General features: G+C 48.0%; 1 protein-coding gene across 1 annotated transcript in view; it reads right to left on the bottom strand.

The window, feature by feature from the left end:
- The window catches only part of ARL8A (ARF like GTPase 8A), a 37,629-nt gene extending 23,421 nt beyond the window's left edge, over positions 1-14,208 (bottom strand). Inside the window, exon 1 of the mRNA XM_074935855.1 lies at positions 14,027-14,208. Within this exon, the coding sequence (XP_074791956.1) occupies positions 14,027-14,149 (123 nt within the window). The 5' untranslated portion in view covers positions 14,150-14,208. The remainder of the gene's footprint in view (positions 1-14,026) is intronic.
- Positions 14,209-21,455: the final 7,247 nt, after the last annotated feature.

The following is a 21,455-nucleotide window of genomic DNA, read 5'->3' as shown; positions in this document are numbered from 1 at the left end:
CCCCCCCCTCACAATCCCATCTCCACCCAGGAGGCTGTCCTGGCTGCAGAAAAATCCCTTGGTGGCTGCATTTGAGAAAAGCTGGTGTCTGAAAACTAAGGACTTGCCTACACTGGCAATTTACAGCGCTGCAACTTTCTCGCTCAGGGGTGTGAAAAAACACCCCCCCAAGCACAGCAAATTTCAGTGCTGTAAAGCACCAGTGTAGACAGTGCACCAGCGGTGATCGCTGCGCCCCCAGCGCGGGTAGCTACGCCCCTGGTGGAAGTGGGTTTTTAGAGCGCTGGGACAGCTCTCCCCCAGCACTGCTCCGCAACCACACAAGGCATGCTGAAGTGCTGCCGCAGCAGTGCTTTAGCATTGCCAGTGTAGACTAGCCCTTACTGAGTCTTAACTAAGCTATTACTTTGCGGGCGCTTGTGCTTACATTTTTACATTAAAAAAAATTAAAAAGAATGGGAGGAGTTTGGGGAAGGTAAGTGAGCAGTCAGGGCTGAGTATGTGTAGCCAAAAGGTATACCTGTTCGAGACCGTACCCAAGGCATCCAGACAATGTCACGCCCAGCACCTAGCTGGTGCAAAAGGCTGGGAATCAAGACCTTGAGAAGGTGGGAGTGATGGCTATTGAGACTCAGCTCTTCAGGATCGAGACCCTCTATTATTAGTCTGCAGATTTCTAACATTATGTACAATAGTGCCCAAAGTGCCTCACTTCTTTAAGAAAAGGAGTACTTGTGGCACCTTAGAGACGAACCAATTTATTTGAGCATAAGCTTCCGATGAAGTGAGCTGTAGCTCACGAAAGCTCATGCTCAAATAAATTGGTTCGTCTCTAAGGTGCCTCAAGTCTTCCTTTTCTTTTTGCGAATACAGACTAACACGGCTGCTACTCTGAAACTTCTTTAAGACTATTTCTTTCAAATAAGACCACATATACGAAAGAGGAAAGCCCCTCCAGCTGACACCCATGAGGCAAACACAGCCAAAGATCAAAACCACTCCAATTAAAAAACAACACTCCACCAGCAGAATTCTACAAAAACAATTATTCAAACCACCACGTGAACAATAGCACTACAGCGGCATTTGGCACCATTACTACAGTACCCTCCTCAAACGGGCTGAATGTGAGGAGCAAATGGAAGCCAGGCGTTTTCTTAAATAATTTAGAACTTCTTTCAAATCATCTGTCAGTATAAACTTTGTGTGTAACAATGGTCAGTGACTATCAGTTTTAACCTTCAATGCTGCAGGCCTGTAAGAAACAAGAACTCTCACACATGGCTATTGCAGCGAGGATACAACCGCCCACCATCACAGATGGTCTTGTGTAACTTAACTATTTTAGTTGTGAAAGCCACAGTTAATGCTGTAACAAAACTCTTACACATACGCACGTGTGCATGCCTCACTCACTCTTAACATTTCAGCTTCAGCCCAAAGGTGAAGTCTGGGGATGATCCATTCAGCTGATGAGTTATCCAAGTAGGGAAATATGGATTCGGTGTGGGGAAAAAGGTAAAGCCAAGGGTTTTTTTGTTTTGTTTTGTTTTACAAATAGACCAATTTTAGTCTCCCGTGCCAAGATATGGGCTTGGGAGACTAAAGAGACTTGATTTTTAAAACTGCTGAGCACCCAGCCATTCCCAGACAATTCCCACCAATAGGAGTTGGTCCAATAAAATATCCCCTCACACACCTTGTCATTCCTAGAAGAGCAAGTTGCGAGAGCACCCTAGTAAGACAGATAAGGAGGGAGCAAACATTATTGCCTGTTACAGACATCACTAACCAGCTATGAATTTACTATCATTTGCCTCCCCTTAGGGAGTTTCAGCTTAGACAGCTGAGCCCCATTTCCAGGGAGCTGCCTGAGCTTCTCTCCTGCTGAGGTGACAGATGCAGTGGTCAAATGATTCACCTGAGGCTGCAGTGAATTACTGACTCAGACAGCATCCTCCTGGCTTCTGTTTCTGTGCTCACACAGTGCCTTTGAAGGTCACCACCTGTGTGAAGCTTAGTCAGTTGTGGTCTGATTTTCAACAGATGTTAAACACCTGCAGCTCCTAGTGGAGCTCTGAGTGCTCAGCACTTTGGAAAAATCAGGACTTCTGCAGACAGCTGAGTTTCATAGCTATTTCTGAAGAGAACAAAAGCATCTATGCAACACACTTGGTATGTGGTGGGTTAAATCTGAAGCAGGATTGAAAACACGCTACTAACATTCTCTAGTCTAGGGAACTACACTATAGAAGATCACACTGGAGCCACTGCCCTTACATAGTGATCCCACATGACAAGTCCTGGTCAGCTTCACTTTGCTGATCCTGCTGAGGAGGGACAAGAACAATGTGTAGCTGAAGCAAAAGCAGGCTGGGGAGCTCCAATACTACAAGACATATCTGGAGTCAAAGAAAGAGGTGTGGATCAGAGTCCCCTTTCCCTTGCTCTGGCTGAAAACTGGGCCCTTTGTAGCTCATCACATTTCTCCAGTGAATGAAACTGACCCAGATGACGTCAGTTACATGGCCCTACTGTGCTCAGGAAATAATCTGGAAAGAAGTGGCCTTTAAGGAAGGGAAGGATCACAGGGTGGAGAAAGGAGACCAAGTGAGGAAAAAAATAGGTGAATTACTTTGGCACCAACTGCATCTGAATTTCATTCAGTTATAGATTTAATGGAGCAAGTTGTCTTCAAAAGAAAAACAAGCCTCTTCGAGTGTTAGAATCATCATTTGAAAAGGGTTAGGAGGACGGAGAACATAACATAAGAACGGCCAGACTGGATCTGACCAATGTCCATCTACCCCACTATCCTGTCTGACAGTGGCCAAAAATGAAATCACTAACGCTCCCAACTAGAAACGATTTTATTAATCCCTCACCACAAGTTACTGCAGCTTTCCAGGGAGCTTCCATTTTTTGGCCAGCCAGCCTTCTCAACAGTAACAAGAGCCTTTCAGTGCAGTATTTCAGCCAGGTACACACAGACACCCTGCCACACATCTCATACAGTGGTCAAACATGGCTCTACTAAAACAAGGTTTTGTAACTGGGTTCCAATATGGCTGAGTATAGCACACTTCTCTCTGTACTGGGTGAACAGATTAAAAAAACCCAAACATGCTAGTAAAAACCTGAGATTTACTACAAGGAAGTTTATACAGCACTGTTTCTAAAAGCAACCACTTGGGACTGTGGTAAGGCTCTGTTTAAAATGGGTACAGAGAGACACCGTGGGTCAGGTAATATCTTTTACTGGCCCAACTTCTGCTGGCAAGAGACGTATGCTTTTGAGCATCTCTCTAGCCAGCAGAAGTTGATCGAATAAAAGATACTCTCTCACCCACCCTGTGTCTCACACCCTGGGACCAACACAGCTACAGCACCACTGCATACATAAAATGGTTTCAGACAGTTACAAGCTCTGATAGCAGCACTATGCAACAATGTCATGGCCTGAGCAGGGTCTCCCTGGATCTTGGTTCGAGGGGAGGCATGGAAGATGTGTATTATCTGCAAGTATTGACTCCAGTTTAGTCACTAGCTGGTGTGCAGGGACCATTGAGACCAATGAATTTACTTTTGTACTTTTACTTCTCTCTCCATTCTGGAGACACTGGGGAGCCTGGGGGTCGGTGGGAAGCAAGAGGTGGGTTGCATTAGGTGTGAAATTGATAATCAGTGAATTCCCCTTTAGTTTAAAGGCTGTAAAGATAAATAAAATTAAAGCAGATATTAAGAAATACCTGTAGAAGCTTTAACATTTCTACTTAATGCCATTTCTAGTAAGTGAGGGCAATTAGGAGAGAGAAACATGTTCTGGATACAAGTTGAAAGAGAAAGCCAGCAGATTTAAACCTTACATTAAGGTAAATTTCAACATGTACGTGTCATTTTACAAAGAATGGAGTTCTGCTTTAAGTTAACTGGTATTTTTTCCCCCCACCGTGCTCCACAGAATGAGGAAAAATGAACAAACAAGAATGAGAGACTGGACTGATGGGAGGATGGTTGGGTCTTGAGAGAATCTGACAAAGTTAGAGAAGCAGTGGGTTACTTTACAAGCAAGCAGTGTTCGTTTTCTCAAGTGTCTCACACTTCTTTATATGCCGGCCACAGGCCTTGTCTCCACGCTGAAGAGCTCCATTGTTTGTTTAAATGAGACTTCAAATTTCATTCATTTTCAAGTCTCCCTAATTCAAGGCTTTTCAACCCGGGTGAAGGGCGGGAAACCAGTCTAGTCCAGCAGGGGACAGAGGAGCAGACAATGCAAGGAAAAGGAAAGAAGGGGAAAAAACTGAGGGGACAGCAGGAAAAGCTCCGATACAGCCCTGCGACCAGTACAAATTCACTGTTGAGGCTATGAGTAAATGGCAGGTTGCTCCTGGACAAGTCACTTGCCTACCTTCCTCCCTGCTCTTTGCAACTTTCAGCATGCCCACAGGAGCACCTAGAGCCTGGCTGCAGAAAGCAGCCAATGGCACGCCATCCTCACCCACCTACCCTAGCAGCACATACTCTCTGATGGAGAGCCAGAAGACAGTAAGGATCAGACACAGCAGAAAGGAGAGGGGCAGCAAGTGTGTAACTGAAGCATCAAGCAAGGGACACTGGGAGAGACAAGGACAGGGGCGGCGAGTTATATCTCCAAGTGGTGCCTTAGCACCAGCAATATTCAGAGCCCAGGGGCCCAGCTCCATCAATATTTGGGTCCGTGTGTCCCCCCCAGCCCCACCTGCCTCCTCCCTGCGCCTCCCCCAAGTGTCCCCCAGCCCCTACTCGCTGCCCCCAGCCCCCGCCGCACGCCTCCCTGGGCCCTGGAGCAGAGGTCCCTGCCTCTTCTGTGAAGCTCCATGCTGCCTCCCTGCAGCAACTGCTGCCACAGGGTCCTAGTGCCTAGTGCCCCCCCTCCAAAGCTCGACTGCCAGGGCAGACTGACTGAGCCTGCCCTTCCACCTCAGACCCTTCCCTTTTCCAGTGGGACCCTCCACCAGCACAGAGCCCCACCCCGCCGTCACCGCTCCTGCCCCATGTTGGGCAAGGAGACAACCCCATCCCTCACGCCCAGTGAAGCTACAGTCAGGGGCAACAACAGGGGATGGGGCGCACGCAGCACCCCCCAGGAGGTGAGGGAGATTCTTAGACCTGAGGGGGGCCCTAGGAGCACATGCAGTGACAGTGGTGGGGGTGAGTGTGCTGCTTGGGGGGGGGGGGGGGCGGGGAGGGGAAAGGAGGGCTCCTCCCCCAGAGCTCGCTGCTGCCAGCAGAGAAAGAGCTGTGGGGAGTCCTACTCTCTGGCCCCTGTCCCGGAGCAGCCTGACTGCACCCTAAACTCATCTCCAGCCCTGCCCCACCCCAGAGCCCACACCCCCAGCCAGAGCTTTCACCCCCCCACCGCACCCTCAACCCTCTGCCCGAGCCCTGAGCCTCTCCAGCCCGACAGAGCCCTCACCCCCTACACCTGCCCTGAGCCCCTCCCACACCCCAAACCCCTCATCTGCAGCCACAGCCCTCACCCCTGCACTCCCTCCCATCCCCAAACTCCCTCCCAGAGCCTGCATCCCAGACCTCCTCCCCCAGCCTAGGGCCTGCACCTCAGACCGCCTCCCCCAGCCAAACTCCCTCCCAGAGCCTTGGGCAGGTGGGGGGCGGAGTTTGGGCACCACCAAAATTTCTACAAGCCTGCCACCCCTGGACGAGGAGGCACAAATGCACTGCAAGGAAGATTCCAGGAGGTAGAGGTAGAGACCCATGCCCCAAATTCAGCTTGTCACATCCTTATGGCCCTCTTCTGAATCCTTAGTTCAAAATGCAGCACTAATTTCACTGGCCAAGATTACAGCTATTGATGTTTGCACTTTTCTGGGATTTCACAAACAAGTTAGAACTTTGTTTAATTAAGGAAAGCTGACACTGTTAAAATATCTATATTATTTGTTATTAGTGGGAGAGACTGGGGACCGCCCTCTCAGGGTGTCTCCAGAACAGGATAAAAGGGTTTTTTCCTCAGCTAACGTATAAAAAAACCCTTTTATCCTACTTCATAGATACCTTTGGATATCAGTGCAGGGAGCTTCCCCCTTTATCCACGAAAAACACAACATCGACAGAATAGTTCGAGCAAAATGCATTATTTGGGTTCAATTCAAGATCTCGTCTAGACTGCTTACACTTGCCTATTCCTGCCATTATCCCTGTGCAGGGCTGCGCCAAGGCATACAAATGAGAATCTGAAAACTTCAGATTTAGGTGCATTGCACATTATTAACCCGCCTCAGAACATGGAGGGTGCATGACTCAGCAATTAGAGAAGGGAGACTTGGACTCAGGAATTCTGGCTTCTAGCTGAACTCTGCCACTGATCCATGTAGTGACCGGGTCATTTGAACTCCCTGCTAAAAATTTCTTTTTGCATAACAAGATTATTATTTATGGGCATTGCAACTAATGTATGTAATTAGCTGACATCAAATTGGGTGGGCTCACTGCAGCAAGGCAAGACAGTGAATTCAAGTTTCATTTTAAAATATCACTAGCCACCTGATTGCAAAGATAAGACTTCAAAATGGGGGCCGATGCAGTTGTCTGATGTCCGCTGATGACCTGAAACAGCAGCTCACAGGTGCAAACTTCTCTTATTCAAATCAAATAACTGGGGTGTTAATCCTGATGCCTAATGATATTAAACATCACTGTTACCTATTCACCCCTTATTGGAAACACAAGAAAGAGGGACACAATTTGTACAGCAGCTCGTTTTGTTGTCTGGAACGGTCTGGGGTGCAGTTTGCAAAAAAATCCCCCAATCTAAAATCTCAAACTTTTAAGGTATTTTGAGATCTCCAGATACAGCTGAGCAACACTGTTCTTCAAGTGTGGGATCGGGGAAGTCCAGATATAGGCCTCAACCCACCAGTAATTTACGAAAAGAAAACATTACACATGATGGTCAACCTTACCGTAGTCTAAGGTGGCTCTACACAGGGTTTCCAGCAACAAGAGAAGGTCATGAACAGCCATTCAAGCGGCCCACACATGAGCCCATTTTAATGAGAAGAGACTGTTCAAATGTGGGGAAGTTCTCTGGCCTGTGTTATGCAGGTGGTCAGACTAGACTGGTCCCTGTCTTGCCGTGGAATCTATGACACTGAGCCCTGTGGTAAAAATACCAAGCTCCAGATGCTGAAATCCCATCGTTCCATGTTGCGTCAATGCTTCCAGCAGTTGAAGAAGAAGAAGAGTTTGCGCTAGAGATCTCCCTTGGAGGGCACATTAACGTAAACTGGAAAATTTCTCAGCCCTTAATTGAAAGAAGGGTTGAAGCTTTAACAAAAAACCTAACCGTTTTTCTTCCAAGTGTGTCTTATGCATTTGAGCATCTTTTAAGGTCTGAAGACAAGTTAAATCCCCCTCAATCAAATTTTACTTGTGTATCTATTGCCAAGTCTGCTAGTTTTCCAATTGTCCACAGTCTCTCCAAGGAAAACAGGGTAGGCAAGACTTGAATTTCTTATGAAAGCCAATCAGAATTTGTTTTGCAAAACCTTTCAGACCTTCTTTACACATACTTCTTTGAACCTCAACTCCCCCCAGCTAGGCAAGGAAAGACAGTTGGTGTGGCAAAGAATAGGCTATATTTGGAGGTGGAATGCACCCTTTCCACTCCAGCCAGGCTAGAACAGGCCTTCTTAACATCACAGGAGCTGCCAGCAAACCTTCCACCTGCTGGACACAGAAGACAGCTGAGGAGTACCTGCCTTCTGTCTCCACCTGCTGGAAGGGAAGACAGCTCCACCCGTCTGAGCTGCCACAAAAGACCAACTATGGCCTTGAAATCGGATAAGATGCAACTGTTCACTAATGGCTTCCATTGGTGCAGCTGTGCCCCGGACTAAAATCCTAAAGAATGACTCTGGTCTATCCCCCACAGTTGCCAGTTTGGGAAAATTCTTCATGGCCTATTCTCCAGTTCTTATCCCAAGAAGCTCCATATTCAAGAGCCATTTTGTCATAATCCCTTCTTTACACAGAATTATAACCTTCCAGTATTATGGAATCACAGTACTGACCACGTAATTAAAAGTTGGGAGTAGTTTTCCACTGTAAATCTGATTTGGGTCCTTACTCCATCAGAGAGCTTTACATTTCAAACTTCACTTGTGTGGTCTGGGTCAGAAGAGATTTTTGGCAATATAGAAGGTGAATAAGACAAGCCATTTCTGAAGTACAGAGCTCAGAATCATTTTCAAAGTCTGAATTACAGCTACCTTCCCACAGCTTGTGTGTCACCATGTCAAACACAGCATGTCCCAGAAATTTCAAATGTGGTTTATTTAATAGTCCTTGACAAGACCTCGTGCCCAGGACTCTAAAAAGGTCAGGTGCTTATTTTTAAGAGATACTTGCCATGGAATTTGGAACGTCCAAACCACCATTCAGGCCACTTTATTGATTTTGTCAAATGTACAGTGGACTTTAAAAACTCAGCTGGTACACACCTGTAGTGGATAAGCCTGAGTTCAAACAGCTGATCTACTCCACTGTAAGGATGTTATAAGCTCCCCTAGCATACATGACTGTTTGTAAAACTGTTCACCAGCAGAGCGCGTAACGACCTAAATCAGAGTGTAGAGTATATGATTTGAACGCTACTACAGTAGAACCTCAGAGTTACAAACACCTCGGGAAGGGAGGTTGTTCTTCAAAAGTTTACAACTGAACACTGACTTAATGCAGCTTTGGAACTTTACTGTGCAGGAAAAAATGCTGCTTTTAACCATCTTAATTTAAATGGAAAACAGTTTCCTTATCTTGTCAATTTTTTTTTTAGTAGTTTATGTTTAACACAGTATTGCACCGTATTTGTTGTGTGTGTCTGTCTGTCTCTGCTGCTGCCTGATTGCATACCTCTGGTTCCAAATGAGGTGTGTGGTTGACTGGTGTGTTCATAACTCTTCAGGTTCTACTGGATAACACTTTTAATGGTGTAAGTTCCCATATGTTTACTTTATTATATATTATAACAAGCTGCAACATGTGAAAAAAAACCAGACAAATCAGGGGGTGGGGGACTGGACATAACAGAAAATCAGCACCTTGTGCATAATTGATGATCTCAGCTCATCACTCATGATATACCTGAAATGTCCTGATAGCACCTGGAAAGAGCTCTTCAAGACGGAGGGTAGGAATACAAGGGTCATATAAGGAAACAGAGTTAAGGTTGTTTATGTAAAGCGGTTTTTGAATTTCTACTTTAATTCACAAAATTTAACAGCATCAAAGAGTCTGATCTGAAAAGGACATTGTTTTCCCTCCCAAAAAACTCTGTGCCTTTGTCACCACACTGCTGTCCCTTCTTTCAGCATTTCTACTCTAACAGCCATTGTTGCTGAGCAAGTTTTTCACCTGTTGGGAGACAAAACCAATCAAAAAATCTTGCCGGCCTCAGGTCTCTACTGCCTTCCCAACCCACACACTTTAGATGTAACTTGAACAATTAAGGATTTAATTACAATGACTATTCTGGAGCTGCCTGCTTGCTGGCAGCCATCTTGCAGACAAGATCTCATTTGATAGTTGCAGTCCCAGGTACATATACACTTAAAACACTGCAGCTGCACCGCTGTCACGCTTCAATGTAGACACTACTTTCGCCGACAGGAGGGGTTCTTTCATCGCCCTTGCACTGTCTACACTGGGGGCTAAGTCAGCATAGTTACATCTCTCAGGGCTGTGAATTTTTCACACCCCCCAGAGAGATGTAGCGACTCTAAATTCCCAGTGCAGACTGCTTCACTGAGGTACTTTCCATCTGGCCCTAAAGGTTTAAATAGTTCTTTAAAAAGATGTTTAGACTTCACTTATAAATATACACATTATAAAACAAAAGCAAGAAATTGTTTCCTCCTTTACTTATCTGGCAAGACACAACCAAGCTCAGCAGCATGGGTTTCCCATGCCATAACTAAGGCCATCACAAACCCCCAAAACAGAGCTGGAAGCGTGGGGGGGGGGGGGGATAAAAGCTGTACAGTCATCTTACAGCTCTTGCTTCCTGCTTTGCCATGGTCTAGTGCTTAACTAGCTATTGTATATAAAGACAGCCTAAAAGGTTTTTTCCAGAGGTTCTGCTTGTTTGAAATTCATGTCTTGTCTAGACTGTTTTTCCTGGAAGCCCATGAACAACTTGTTGGATAACATCAGATACCAAAACAGAAACCTGACTAACTACTGAAATGTGAAGAAGTTATTATATTTGGACTGGTTAAAATTGTTTGTTTATACCTAGTTAAAAAGGGACATTTCAACTTACACAGGTCTGAAATTTCTCTTTACTTGCTATTGTTAAAAGTAACTTCTAAGAATCCCATAACAGGGCATAGAAAGGCTCCCTATTTGACAGCACCATAGGTAGTCTGTTTTCTTGATTGTGCGGGTAAATATTTTATAGTTAAACAGGACACTTTCAGACCACAAACATTAGCAGAGGGACTCAAGAACAAGAGTAGCCTCAAATTATTTCTAATTCATGTTTTTTTAAAAACAAGCCTGAGTAGATTTCAAGTTGACAGTGTCCCTTTAACTCTAATGCCTGAATAATAATTTGTAGAATGGGTAATTGAGAGCGCTCCGAAAGCGGAGGTGACTGCCACCAAAACAAAGACTAGACTTGACATTCCTGATATTTCTAAAATTAAACATTTAGATGTTAAGCCTTCTTTATGCCTCACAACCTCAACTCCTTTTCAGTTCACCTTTAGCACCAGACAAATAATCTGATTCATTTTCAGAATGAGAAGTATTTGGTGCTTACAGCGTAAGGTAGCTTTGATGTGGACATCACCACAATACTGGGCAGGAACTGGTCTCAGTCACAGTATTCTGTTTCTGCATTGCCAGTGTCAAGGGAGACCCCCCCCCCATATGATGGTTGCTAAGGGCAAGGGGGCTCGGAAAAGAGCTATAACATCTAAACAAACGTTTGTGATTGTTACAGAAGCTTTCTGAACTATGTACTGGGCAGAACAAGCATGCTGGTGCTGTGACTGTCTTTTGGGAATAAACAATGTCTATATTGAATGCTTTACAGATTAAAGATAACTGACTCAGAAAAAACACATGGCACAGACCATACAGGAAGTAGTAAGCAGACATACCCCAGAGGTACTGCTGCACTTGCAAGAGATCTAAGTCTATCGGCCACCTCTCAGCCTAGGACAATGAAGTTCTCAGACATTGTGGCAGCAATAAACTAAGCCTCATCAAGGAGGCAAGACCCTGTAGTGCTGCTGCCTTTTTAATTCTGACCCCTGACAACTGATCCATGGACTAGTGTTGACTCTGAAAGAAGCCACCGACTCCCCAAACACAGCACCACATCCACTCACCATCAAGAAAAGATGGAGGAAGAATAAGGGAAACCAAACTGTCCTCTCCAAAATAAAGCACTGGGGGAATCAAACATAGCAAGGACAAAGCCTAGAGGCAGATGGGGATGCCTTCTTACCAAAAGACTTTATCCACAAGTGTGTGCTTGTGAGGACAATTCCATATGAGCAGCATTCCCACCACTGACCTTTTCTTCAGCCAAGACTTCCAAAACTTGCTGGTTTGTCTTTGCTCCCAGACGAGTTTTGCTGTTGTACCAGGGTTCGTGGAGCTGCATGGTGCATCCCTGCAGATGAACTGGCACCGTTCGGGTGCTATTACTCAGAGGAGCTAGCAGTGCATCCCTCTGGCCACATGTCTGCAGCTGCCCTGCACAAGCTGCCTCAGGTAGGACAGCCTGAGTGTTACAGTATGTAAGAACCTCGTCTAATTAATATTACATTACAAGCAAACAGAATAGATAATTTCACTCAAGCTGGTTGTTTACAAAGCCTAACGTAGCTCAGGGGCATGGGACCCTAACAGAAAGGGTCACCATATGCTGTAATGCCCAGGAGGGAAGATGCCAGATGGCCACCTTGGAGACCAAAGCCTTCTGTTTATCCAGTGCAGTGAAAGCTCTTCCTCCTTACTCCAGTGAGTCATCCCAGGCATAGAAAGGACCGTTTCTACACAAAAAAGGAGCCGAAGCCCTCTAGCCAATCAGTCTTTGGCTACGTTGGCTGCCAACAAGAGTGCCAATTTTAAGAATGTCTGCTAGGAAGTGAACACAGACCACCACCACACACCAGATAACTGAAACTTTAAATTGCTACCACTGATTTGGGAGAGGACTGAACCAACAAGAAGTGAAAGCTTCCACATCCTTTATCCCACCCAGACCTTGGCATTTCCAGTCATTTCAGCTAATGTTACATCATGAACAACTACAAGGTAGTTCAACTACATTACTACAAGGCATTTCCCTCCAGCCACAATTCATATCACAAGGCCCTGGACGGCATGATACACAGTCAGCAAAAATAGGGAGTGGGTTGTGAACCCTGATGGCAGACTATCAAGAGGGTGCACGGATCGAGACCTGCAGTGGGTATCATGCATCAGGCCAACAGCTCTGTCCAGCACACACTGCTGAACCAGTTGCCAATGACAGAGCAGCTCTTCCAAAAAGAAGCCTACATCTTGCCATATTGCCAGCTCGTGTTGCTATGGCTGTATACAGAAACAAACAGAATATGTTACCCCACCCTTAGCCACCAACAAAAGGCTATGAAGGACCCCTAAATACCTTGCTCAGGATTGCATTATAAACCTGCAGTTCCTCTGTGCGGCACCCCATCAAACCATACTGAAATTGCCATGTCTTATTTCAACTGGCTAAAAAAACCTCTTTGAAGTAGGGCACGACTAGTGTTATTTAGAATATTTCCTGGTGCAGATAGATTTATATAGTGTGAATCCACTTTGAAAATGAAAACAGGCAGCCACAACAAAGCAAGCTTCCAGCCAAGTAAACTCAGATTCTGGTTCTGCCCCTAGCTATCCCCATCTCCAGCCAGGCAGGAGGAAAGGCTTTTGAGAGAGGATGGGTCAGACTTCTGAAAGACATGGGGAGGGGAATAAGCTGGCCCAGCCACTTCAGTCCCTTCTGTCTCTCTCTGCTGACAAACTACTTAGCATTCTGAGGAGGCGCCTTGTGATTCTGGCCTGTGTCAGGCTGCAACCCTCTTTCCAGGAAGGAAGAAAATGGGACAGGCTCCAGTTTAACAAAACAATCAAACCCTACAGATTATTTCCTACTAAATCAACTGCATAACCCGCTATACGCTCTAAGTTCCATCCTGACAGTTTAAATAGGCACAGACTGGATATCCATATTCCCTATCCATTTAGTTACCCACGTGCTGTCAAAGGCTTTATTCTCCTTCCTAAAATGCACGCTCTGAAGCCATTACTGCAGACTACACAGAAAACCACCACCCAGGCTGGAATAAATCATATCTTTCCAGCTGGGAAATTCTCTGTTACGAGGATTTTGCTTCTTTCCTCGGACTCTGGATTGAAAAATTAGTCACAGAAAACCCCACTAATTACCAAAAAAAACAACAACAAAAAACCCACCACCCCCCACAGCAAAACTACACCCACCCTGCAGAGAGCCGGCAGAGCTTTCCAAGGGCGGCACTGATCGGAGGGGATGGAGATGAAATTACCATCCCGCACAGGGGGTGAGACAGTCTCCCCCCCCTCCGGTCTGTATCTCCGGGTAGGCTGTCACCCCCCCACCCCCCCAAAAAGCAACACCCGCCCGGGTGACACCCCGCGATGCCCCCACACAGCCCAGGGGCACCAGCCCAGCAGAGGCTGTTCCCCTCCCGCCCCCCAAGCGCGCACACACGTTGCAGAAATGCACAAACCCCGCTCCCCCCAGGCGGGCCCCCCCGCCCCGGCAAACCCCCTCCCCCCAGGCGGGCCGCCCCCCCCAGGCAGGCGGGCCGGCCGCCCCCGGCAGCCCCGCCCGGGCCGGCCGCCCCCTCAGAGACACGACCCCCCGCCCCGCCCCGGCGGGCTGTCGGCCAGAGCCAGCCGGGCGGCCCCCGGGCCGGGCCGGGCCGGGCCGGGGCCCGCTCACCGCGATGACGTTGACGAAGGTGGTCTTGCCCGAGTACTGCAGCCCCACCAGCGTGAGCTCCATCTCCTCCTTCCAGAACAGCGCCCGGAACCAGTCCAGCAGCTTGGTGAACAGCGCCAGCATCCTGCCCGCCCGCCCGGCTCGGCTCGGCTCGCGCTGGGTGGGGCCGCTCCGCGCGCCGCCGGCCCGGCCCGGCCCCGGGAGGAGACTCCGCGCCCCGCCGCTAGCGCCGCCTGCCGGCCGGGAGGCCCCGCCGCGCGCGGCCGGGCTGGGCTGGGCCGGGCCTGACTGACCCCGCAGCCACAGCCCGGGCCGGGCCTGCCCCACCCGCCCCCTAGCGCGGGCCTGTCCCCGGAGCCATGCCTAACCGCCCCCCCACACACACACTCAGGGGTCTACCCCGCCCCTCCCACACACACACGGGCCCACCCCTCCCATCCCATCCCATCCCAGGGCCTAACAACCCCCCACACACACACTCACGGGTCCACCCCACCCCTCCCATCCCATCCCAGGGCCTAACAACCCCCCCCCACACACACACACACACACTCACTCACGGGTCCACCCCACCCCCCCTCCCATCCCGGGGTCTAACCCCCCCCACACACACACACGGGCCCACCCCACCCCTCCCATCCCAGGGCCTAACAACCCCCCCCACACACACACACACTCACTCACGGGTCCACCCCACCCCCCCCACACACACACACGGGTCCACCCCCCCCACACACACACACGGGCCCACCCCGCCCCTCCCATCCCATTCCAGGGCCTAACAACCCCCCCACACACACACACACACACTCACGGGTCCACCCCGCCCCCCCTCCCAGGGTCTAACCCCCCACACACACACACACGGGTCCACCCCTCCCATCCCAGAGTCTAACCCCCCCGCCCCCACACACAAGGGTCTAACGCCCCCCCCCACACACATTCAGGGGTCCACCCTGCCCATTCCATCCCAGGGTCTTAACCCCTCCCCCCCCCCCCCACACACACACTCACTCACTCAAGGGTCTAACCCCCCCGCCAGGCCTGTCCCCCTAGACACTTAGGGCCCCCCCAAACATACAGTGTGACCCAAGGTCTAACCCCTCCCCCTGCCCCCCCACCTCCCCCTCCAGATAACCAAGCTTTGCTTACACAAGATTTCACTGTATCGCCTTTAGTGAAAGTGCCCAGTGTCCTCCAGGGCTTGGGCTCGGATACATTGCAGCCTAGCTGCCTTCTTACAGGAGAGACTCTGCACCGGTACCCGAAGAGGCAAGTTGGCTGTTGAATATTAGCTATTACCCCCCCACACCTAAGACAAGCTCCTTGAGGAAATAAAAGGAGAAAGCGTTTAAAGGGGCTGGGGACTGAGTTAGTAACTTCAGCTCTCCTCAGTCTCAGTGTGTCAATTTCTGCAGAGGGATCAGACCTGTCTGACACGGATTTCCAGTTTAGTTTTAGTTTTATTAGCTGCCATGTCAGGCAGCAGTAAGATGTGATCCATGTGTTTCCCCAGTGCCTCTAATGACTAAGGCAAAGGGACTGGGAGTCAGACTTGGCTTGTATTCCCACTGTCTGCCTGTGGGACCTGGGGCAAGTCACTCCCCTCTGCCTCATTTTCCCCCATCTGTAAAGTGTTTTGAGATCTGTGGATGAAAAACTAGAACCATCTAGAACTATAAGAGCTAAGACCAAGGTGTCTAGAAGTGGCAGGTGATTTGAGACACTTCAAATGGGCCTGGTTTTCAGAGAGTGGGTGCTCAAGACCCCAACCCTTGTAACACTGAAACGGAGGCACCCAAATCTCAAGTCACTTTTGGGAAATTGAGCCAGGTATTTATTATTGCCCTACAGGGTCATGGGATGTTAAACTACTTCTGCAATCCATATCCGTGCAGAGTGATCTCAGTAATCTCTCTTCTGTACTTCATAAGGGTGTTGTGACTCTGAGCGCCTTGCAAACATTCAGTGAACCTCAATGCAAGGTGCTAGAGAAGTGCAGACTTGGTCACTTAGATTTCATATAGTAACAATGTTGGCTCACACTTAGTCTCTCAGGGATCAGCTCAAACCCAGCAATAGCTCAGTGGTTTGAGCATTGGCCTGCTAAACCCAGGGTTGTGAGTTCAATCCTTGAGGGGGCTGTTTGGGGAGTGGTCCTGCTTTGAGCAGGGGGTGGGACTAGATGACCTCCTGAGGTTCCTTCCAACCCTGATATTCTATCTCCTTCCACGATTCTGAGCCCACAAGGGGCACGTAAAATGAACAGGAATCATTTGAGCAGAAGCTCATTTACTACTTCAGTAAATAAATGCTAGAGCAACTGGAATTTCTGGTCAAATTGGTACTGAGGCTGTTTTGTAAATTGATGGCTGCAAAAAGCGTTTTCACTTGTATTCGTTCTTTTGTCAGATCATGACAACTCCGAACCAAACCTAACATCTCAGTCCACAACAGGATTTCTGCCCTTTGGCCTCACACGAGAGAAAATCCTGTTGTCCATCAGCCTTGTGGCAACCCAAAGCCAGTCCAAACAAGTGAAACTTACTAGATAAGTGTAACCCTTCTGCCAGGCCAAGTTGATAGCAGCAAGGGCCGGGTTCAGTACACAGGGGTTCCCTCTCATCAAAGCAAATGCAAAACTGGCTCGAGCCCCCACCCAGTGACCTGGGAAAATCTTACACACCCCCTGGGCGCCTCAAAGAGGCAATACTTCCCCTCTCGCAAGCACAGAGTCTCGGTGTAGCAGAGAATCTTTAACAACATGAGGTGAACGACATCAGCATTAAATTGGGAAACCACCACAACTAGTGTTCATTAACCAAACCATGAGCAAAGACCCACCCCAGCAAATTGGGCCTCATCCTTTCCCTTGGGTTCTTGAGTCCCAGAACCCAAACATCTCTTGAGTCCAGCAATCCACAAATCACCCAAAGTTCAAAAAGTCCAGCCCCAGAGTTCAAAAGTTCATCTGCAGAGTGTTACTCCCCAGTCTGGCTAAAATGTGCCTGTGTGTGGGGGAAAGAGGTAAGGAGCACCTTACGTGTCCTGAAGCTGACTGCCCCACAGGGCTCTGCTCCGCTGTCTCATAAATGGCTCTGCTCCACCACGACCGGCTCTGCTCAGCTCGCCGTCTCACGAACAGCTCTGCTCAGCTCGCCATCTCAAGAACACTCCACTGTCTCACGAATGGCTCCGCTCTGCACAGCTCACCTCACCATCTCACAAACACTCCGCCAGCCTATCCACAAACAGCACCACTGCACTCTAGTTGTTCCGGCTCCCCACTACTTGACACAGTGCTCAGTGATTCCAGCTCTCAGTGATTTCAGCTCATAGTAGTGGGGGCCTTAGTGCTGGTGCACCATAAGGCCAAAGTGAATTCAGCACAGTACCTGTAGCAAGACTCTTAATAGACCCAAAATTAGCTCTGCCATTCCACAGTGGAGAGTGACAGAGGTGCAATTGGTGTTTCAGGCCCTCACAAAGGGGCCCACACCACCAGGTACAAATACCTGTCTCAAGCCTCTCTCCATTCACAGAGTTTTGGAACCCATGTCCCTTGCCTAGCGAGTGCTACTTAGTTGATGGTGAGTCCCTCCATCATAACAAAAGGCCAAGTACAGTTCCAAGCACAGTTCCCATAATCAGGGTAATAACAATTTATTCTTCCCGCCCCAATAACAGAGACACTGGGGATCCCACAACAGCCAAAGTGACCATTTGGGCAGTTATGGCCTCATTCTAGGCGGGGTGGGTGTGCCTATGCAAATGAGATCAGCCCCTGAAGTTCTTTTCCACAACTTGCCACACCTCACCACCAGATGTCAGGGTGGAGTTCATCCTGACTCTGCTTACATAAGTTATTGCCCTACACTTAAATGTGGGTGTGTTTATAATTCAGGCTGGATGACCAAGAGGAACTACCTGAAGAAGATGTGGCTGCAAACCCATATCCCCAGACTATGGTGCATTCCTCGCCATTAGACTACAGAATCCTGAATTCATTTATGCCATAACAGAGCCAGCTAGCTGTCTGAACAACAGGTGTGTACTCACTGAAGGTAAAGAAACTGAATTGTCAGTATTTGCATCAGAGTGCGGATTCTACAGTGCCTGCTATAGTTAAGGTTAAAAAAAACAACATTTCCATTATGTGGCATCAGTCACTATGAAGCTGCCTTGGTTTTCTGAGACAACAGCCATTTTGTTTTCAGAATTGCTGCAACCAGTGAGAGGAGGAAATTCCTGCTCTCTCATATGGAGACTTTAAATACGTAATTTTGGGCTGAAAGCATAGGGTTGTTTATTTGACTACACCACTGTAGCTCCTTTGCATGCTAGAGAAAAAGCCACACACTTTGGCTACAGTTTCCCAGTGTGAGTTTCTGCCTGAAGAGGAACTTATTTTTGGAAGGAGTTAGAAAAGATTTTGCTCACCTCTTAAATGAGCATGTGCAGCACAGGGACCATCTCTACCAAATTTCAGATTCCATACCCCAAATCATGACGACACTAGGGCTGTTTTAAAAAAAAAATATTACCAGGATTGTTACAATGGCAAAGCGTATCACATTCTTCACACCCACAGGTGGTCCATAAGTTACATTACACATTTTTGGGTGATTTTTGAGACCAACCCACCCCTTTTAACACCGAAGCAAACATGCAAAATTAAGGATCTCCTCCCAGCCCCAATACATTATGTAATTTGTGCACAGCCCTCCACCCCATTGCTTTGTACTTTAAGCCAGCTGGACAGTTTTGCTCAAATAAAAACAAATCCCCAGCCAGAGACCAGTCCTGGAATATTTCATCCTATAAAGGTGAAACTAACAGTTACAAGAAATGAAAGAGACCCTTTGAAATGAAAACACTTGTGCAACCTTAACTGCTAGGGTTGCTAGACACATCAGTTATAGACTACCTCTCTGCTTTTTCTTTCTGGTTGTGATGGTTAATTCTTTTGTCCCATCCCCATTTCTCTATTCGGCTCACTCTCCGGTCCCTGGTGATGTTCTTATCGCATGCTGTGCCCTGCCCCCTCTAAGCTCCCCATCTCACTCTCTACCCCCCAAAATGGAAGTTCACACAGACACTGGACTCCAGTTCTCAGTCTCGTTTCCAACCGACAGAATTTTTTGGGTTCCAACCTTCCATCCCTTTCCTTGCTAAATACGTGTGGCCCAGAACATCCCAGTCACCAGACCCAGCTGGTAGAAGTTTTCATTACAAATTTAGCTCATCTTCTGGGTACTGAATTGTTTGTGAACTGGTCCCGATTTCTGCATATATTCAGTGTTTGCAGCACAGTTTAAAGGTTTTTTCAACCTATTACTTGATTCCCTTGTCTATGATGGGGACATATATTGCCTTTTGGCTAGAAGACCCATTCCCCATCTCTCCACTCCTTGAATTTAGACTAGATTAGTTTTGTTAAGATTTAAAAAAAGCAGCAAACAGATTCTTCCATTATTCCTGACGAAATCCATTAGGCATGTAACCCACATGAATCGGCACACTGTACTAACCCACAACTGCATATGATACCACACTGATTACACCCAGGGTGAGCAAAGATTAGAACTCAGGCTTCACATATTCAGATTTTTACCCAGTAAATGCATGGGGCATTATCACTCAGCCAGCCAGTATACAGAGGTTGAAATTAACCCCATACAGAAGGCCAGACCAAGGATTATCAACCATTTAAGTCCCAATTAAGCTCTCAAAATACTGTAGACCTTACATGGAACTTAAGTATAGCCTAAGCCTTGTGCTGACCCTCTGCCAAGTAGTGAATTTTGCCCTCCAGGTGCAGACATCTATACAAGCAGCATTGCATGGGTGTGGCTGTGAGCATGAGGGTTCTTTGCCTCACTCCTTTTCTCATTGCTAGCCAGCCATCTCAACCATGAGACTACTCACGCCAGTTCGCTTGCAGGTTCCATTGTTAGTTCAATCGTCTGTCTCCTCCCCAGCCCCTCCTGCTCCTCCGTGGTCAGTTAAACAGAATGTACATCACATGCACAATAGAAGGAAGCCTATAATTAAAGTGACCTTCAAAGGGAAAAAATTGTATTCTCTTAAATCTTTACAATGGATTAGAAAAGCCTTGAGTGAAATCTTGTCCCCACTGAATTCAATAGGGATCTGGCCATTGATGTGAGACCAGGATTTCACCCTCTTTTTATTTAAAGATTGGGGTGGGTTTAATTCTGTTTTTTTACATTACAAATTCAAGTTCTGTGACCCCTGATTTTCCTATGGCAGAGGGAAGAAAGAGGCAGAATGGCCCAGTGGTTAGGGCCTAGGTTTAATTCTCTGCTCCAGACTTCCTGTATGACCTTGGGCAAGTCACTTAGGCACTCTGGCTCAGATCCTTATAGGTACTTAGGCATTAGGGACCTAAAATGATGGATTTCAAGATCAGGGCCTCTGTCCCTTCTGCACTATCCTACCACACAGAGGGGTGCTTTTAACCCAAACAGCTACCCAAATTTGGGGTCCTGTGGGTTGTTCCAGCTAGAAGGAAAAAATGAAGATGAAGTCTAGTATTTTTGATGCAATTTTATTTGTTTACTAGGGTTGCTAGGGCAGCTCTCACCTTGGGACCCTTCAGGGCAAAACTCACCCCACTGCAAGTCTCCCCTGGTCTGTTTCTGAGGTCAGGGTAGCAGCACTGGAGCCCTCCAGCCAAAGCCCCCCTTTCAGGGCATTGACATTCAAAGGTATTAAGGAACAAGTACAAACCACTCAAAGCCAGGGTCATCCCACAGACCTTCACTGGGACCTCACCCTTCTGTTCAGGGCTCATTTCCAAAACAGTCTGTGCTTCTGCCAATTTCCTTCCCATGATCTGGTCATCCCCTCCAGGAGGATTGATCCAGCTGACAAACAAATGCCATCTCAGGGCTAGAACTGGGCTTTTCTGCCCAAGAAACAGAACTCCACCTGCCTTCTTAGTCAGCACTCAAACTGCTGGGCCCATTCTTTTTATCTCCCCTCTCCAGGCCTGACACTGGCTGCAGGTGTAGTGGGGCGGGGCCACTTGCGTGACAGGTCCACAAGTTTTCCCTAACCCTTTGATTGCCAGTGGGGAACCAGTCAGCCTCCTTAACCCCCTCATGGCCAGCGTGGGGCCTCTCTGCCCCACCACAACAAAGAATAGCCAAAGTCCTGTTTCCACAAACACAGGAGGAACCAAACAATAGTCTCATTAGCCAGTTAGTCCAGCCCCAGCCCCCTCTGTGGGCTTCTCCCAGGATCAGGGTCCCACACTGTGCTTGTCCAGGCTGACCTGCAGCTGGCCTGTGTCAGCTGACTCAGGCTGGTGGGATTCGGGCTACAGATTGTTTAACTGCGGTGTAGACGTCCAGGCTTGGGCTGGAGCTTGGGCTCTGTGACCCCATGAGAGGACAGGGTTCCG

The sequence above is a fragment of the Natator depressus genome, chromosome 21 (genome assembly GCF_965152275.1).
Source record: "Natator depressus isolate rNatDep1 chromosome 21, rNatDep2.hap1, whole genome shotgun sequence".
Lineage (NCBI taxonomy): Eukaryota > Metazoa > Chordata > Testudines > Cheloniidae > Natator > Natator depressus.
The sequence above is the reverse complement of the archived record's forward strand: the minus strand, read 5'-3'. Positions and strand labels throughout refer to the sequence as shown.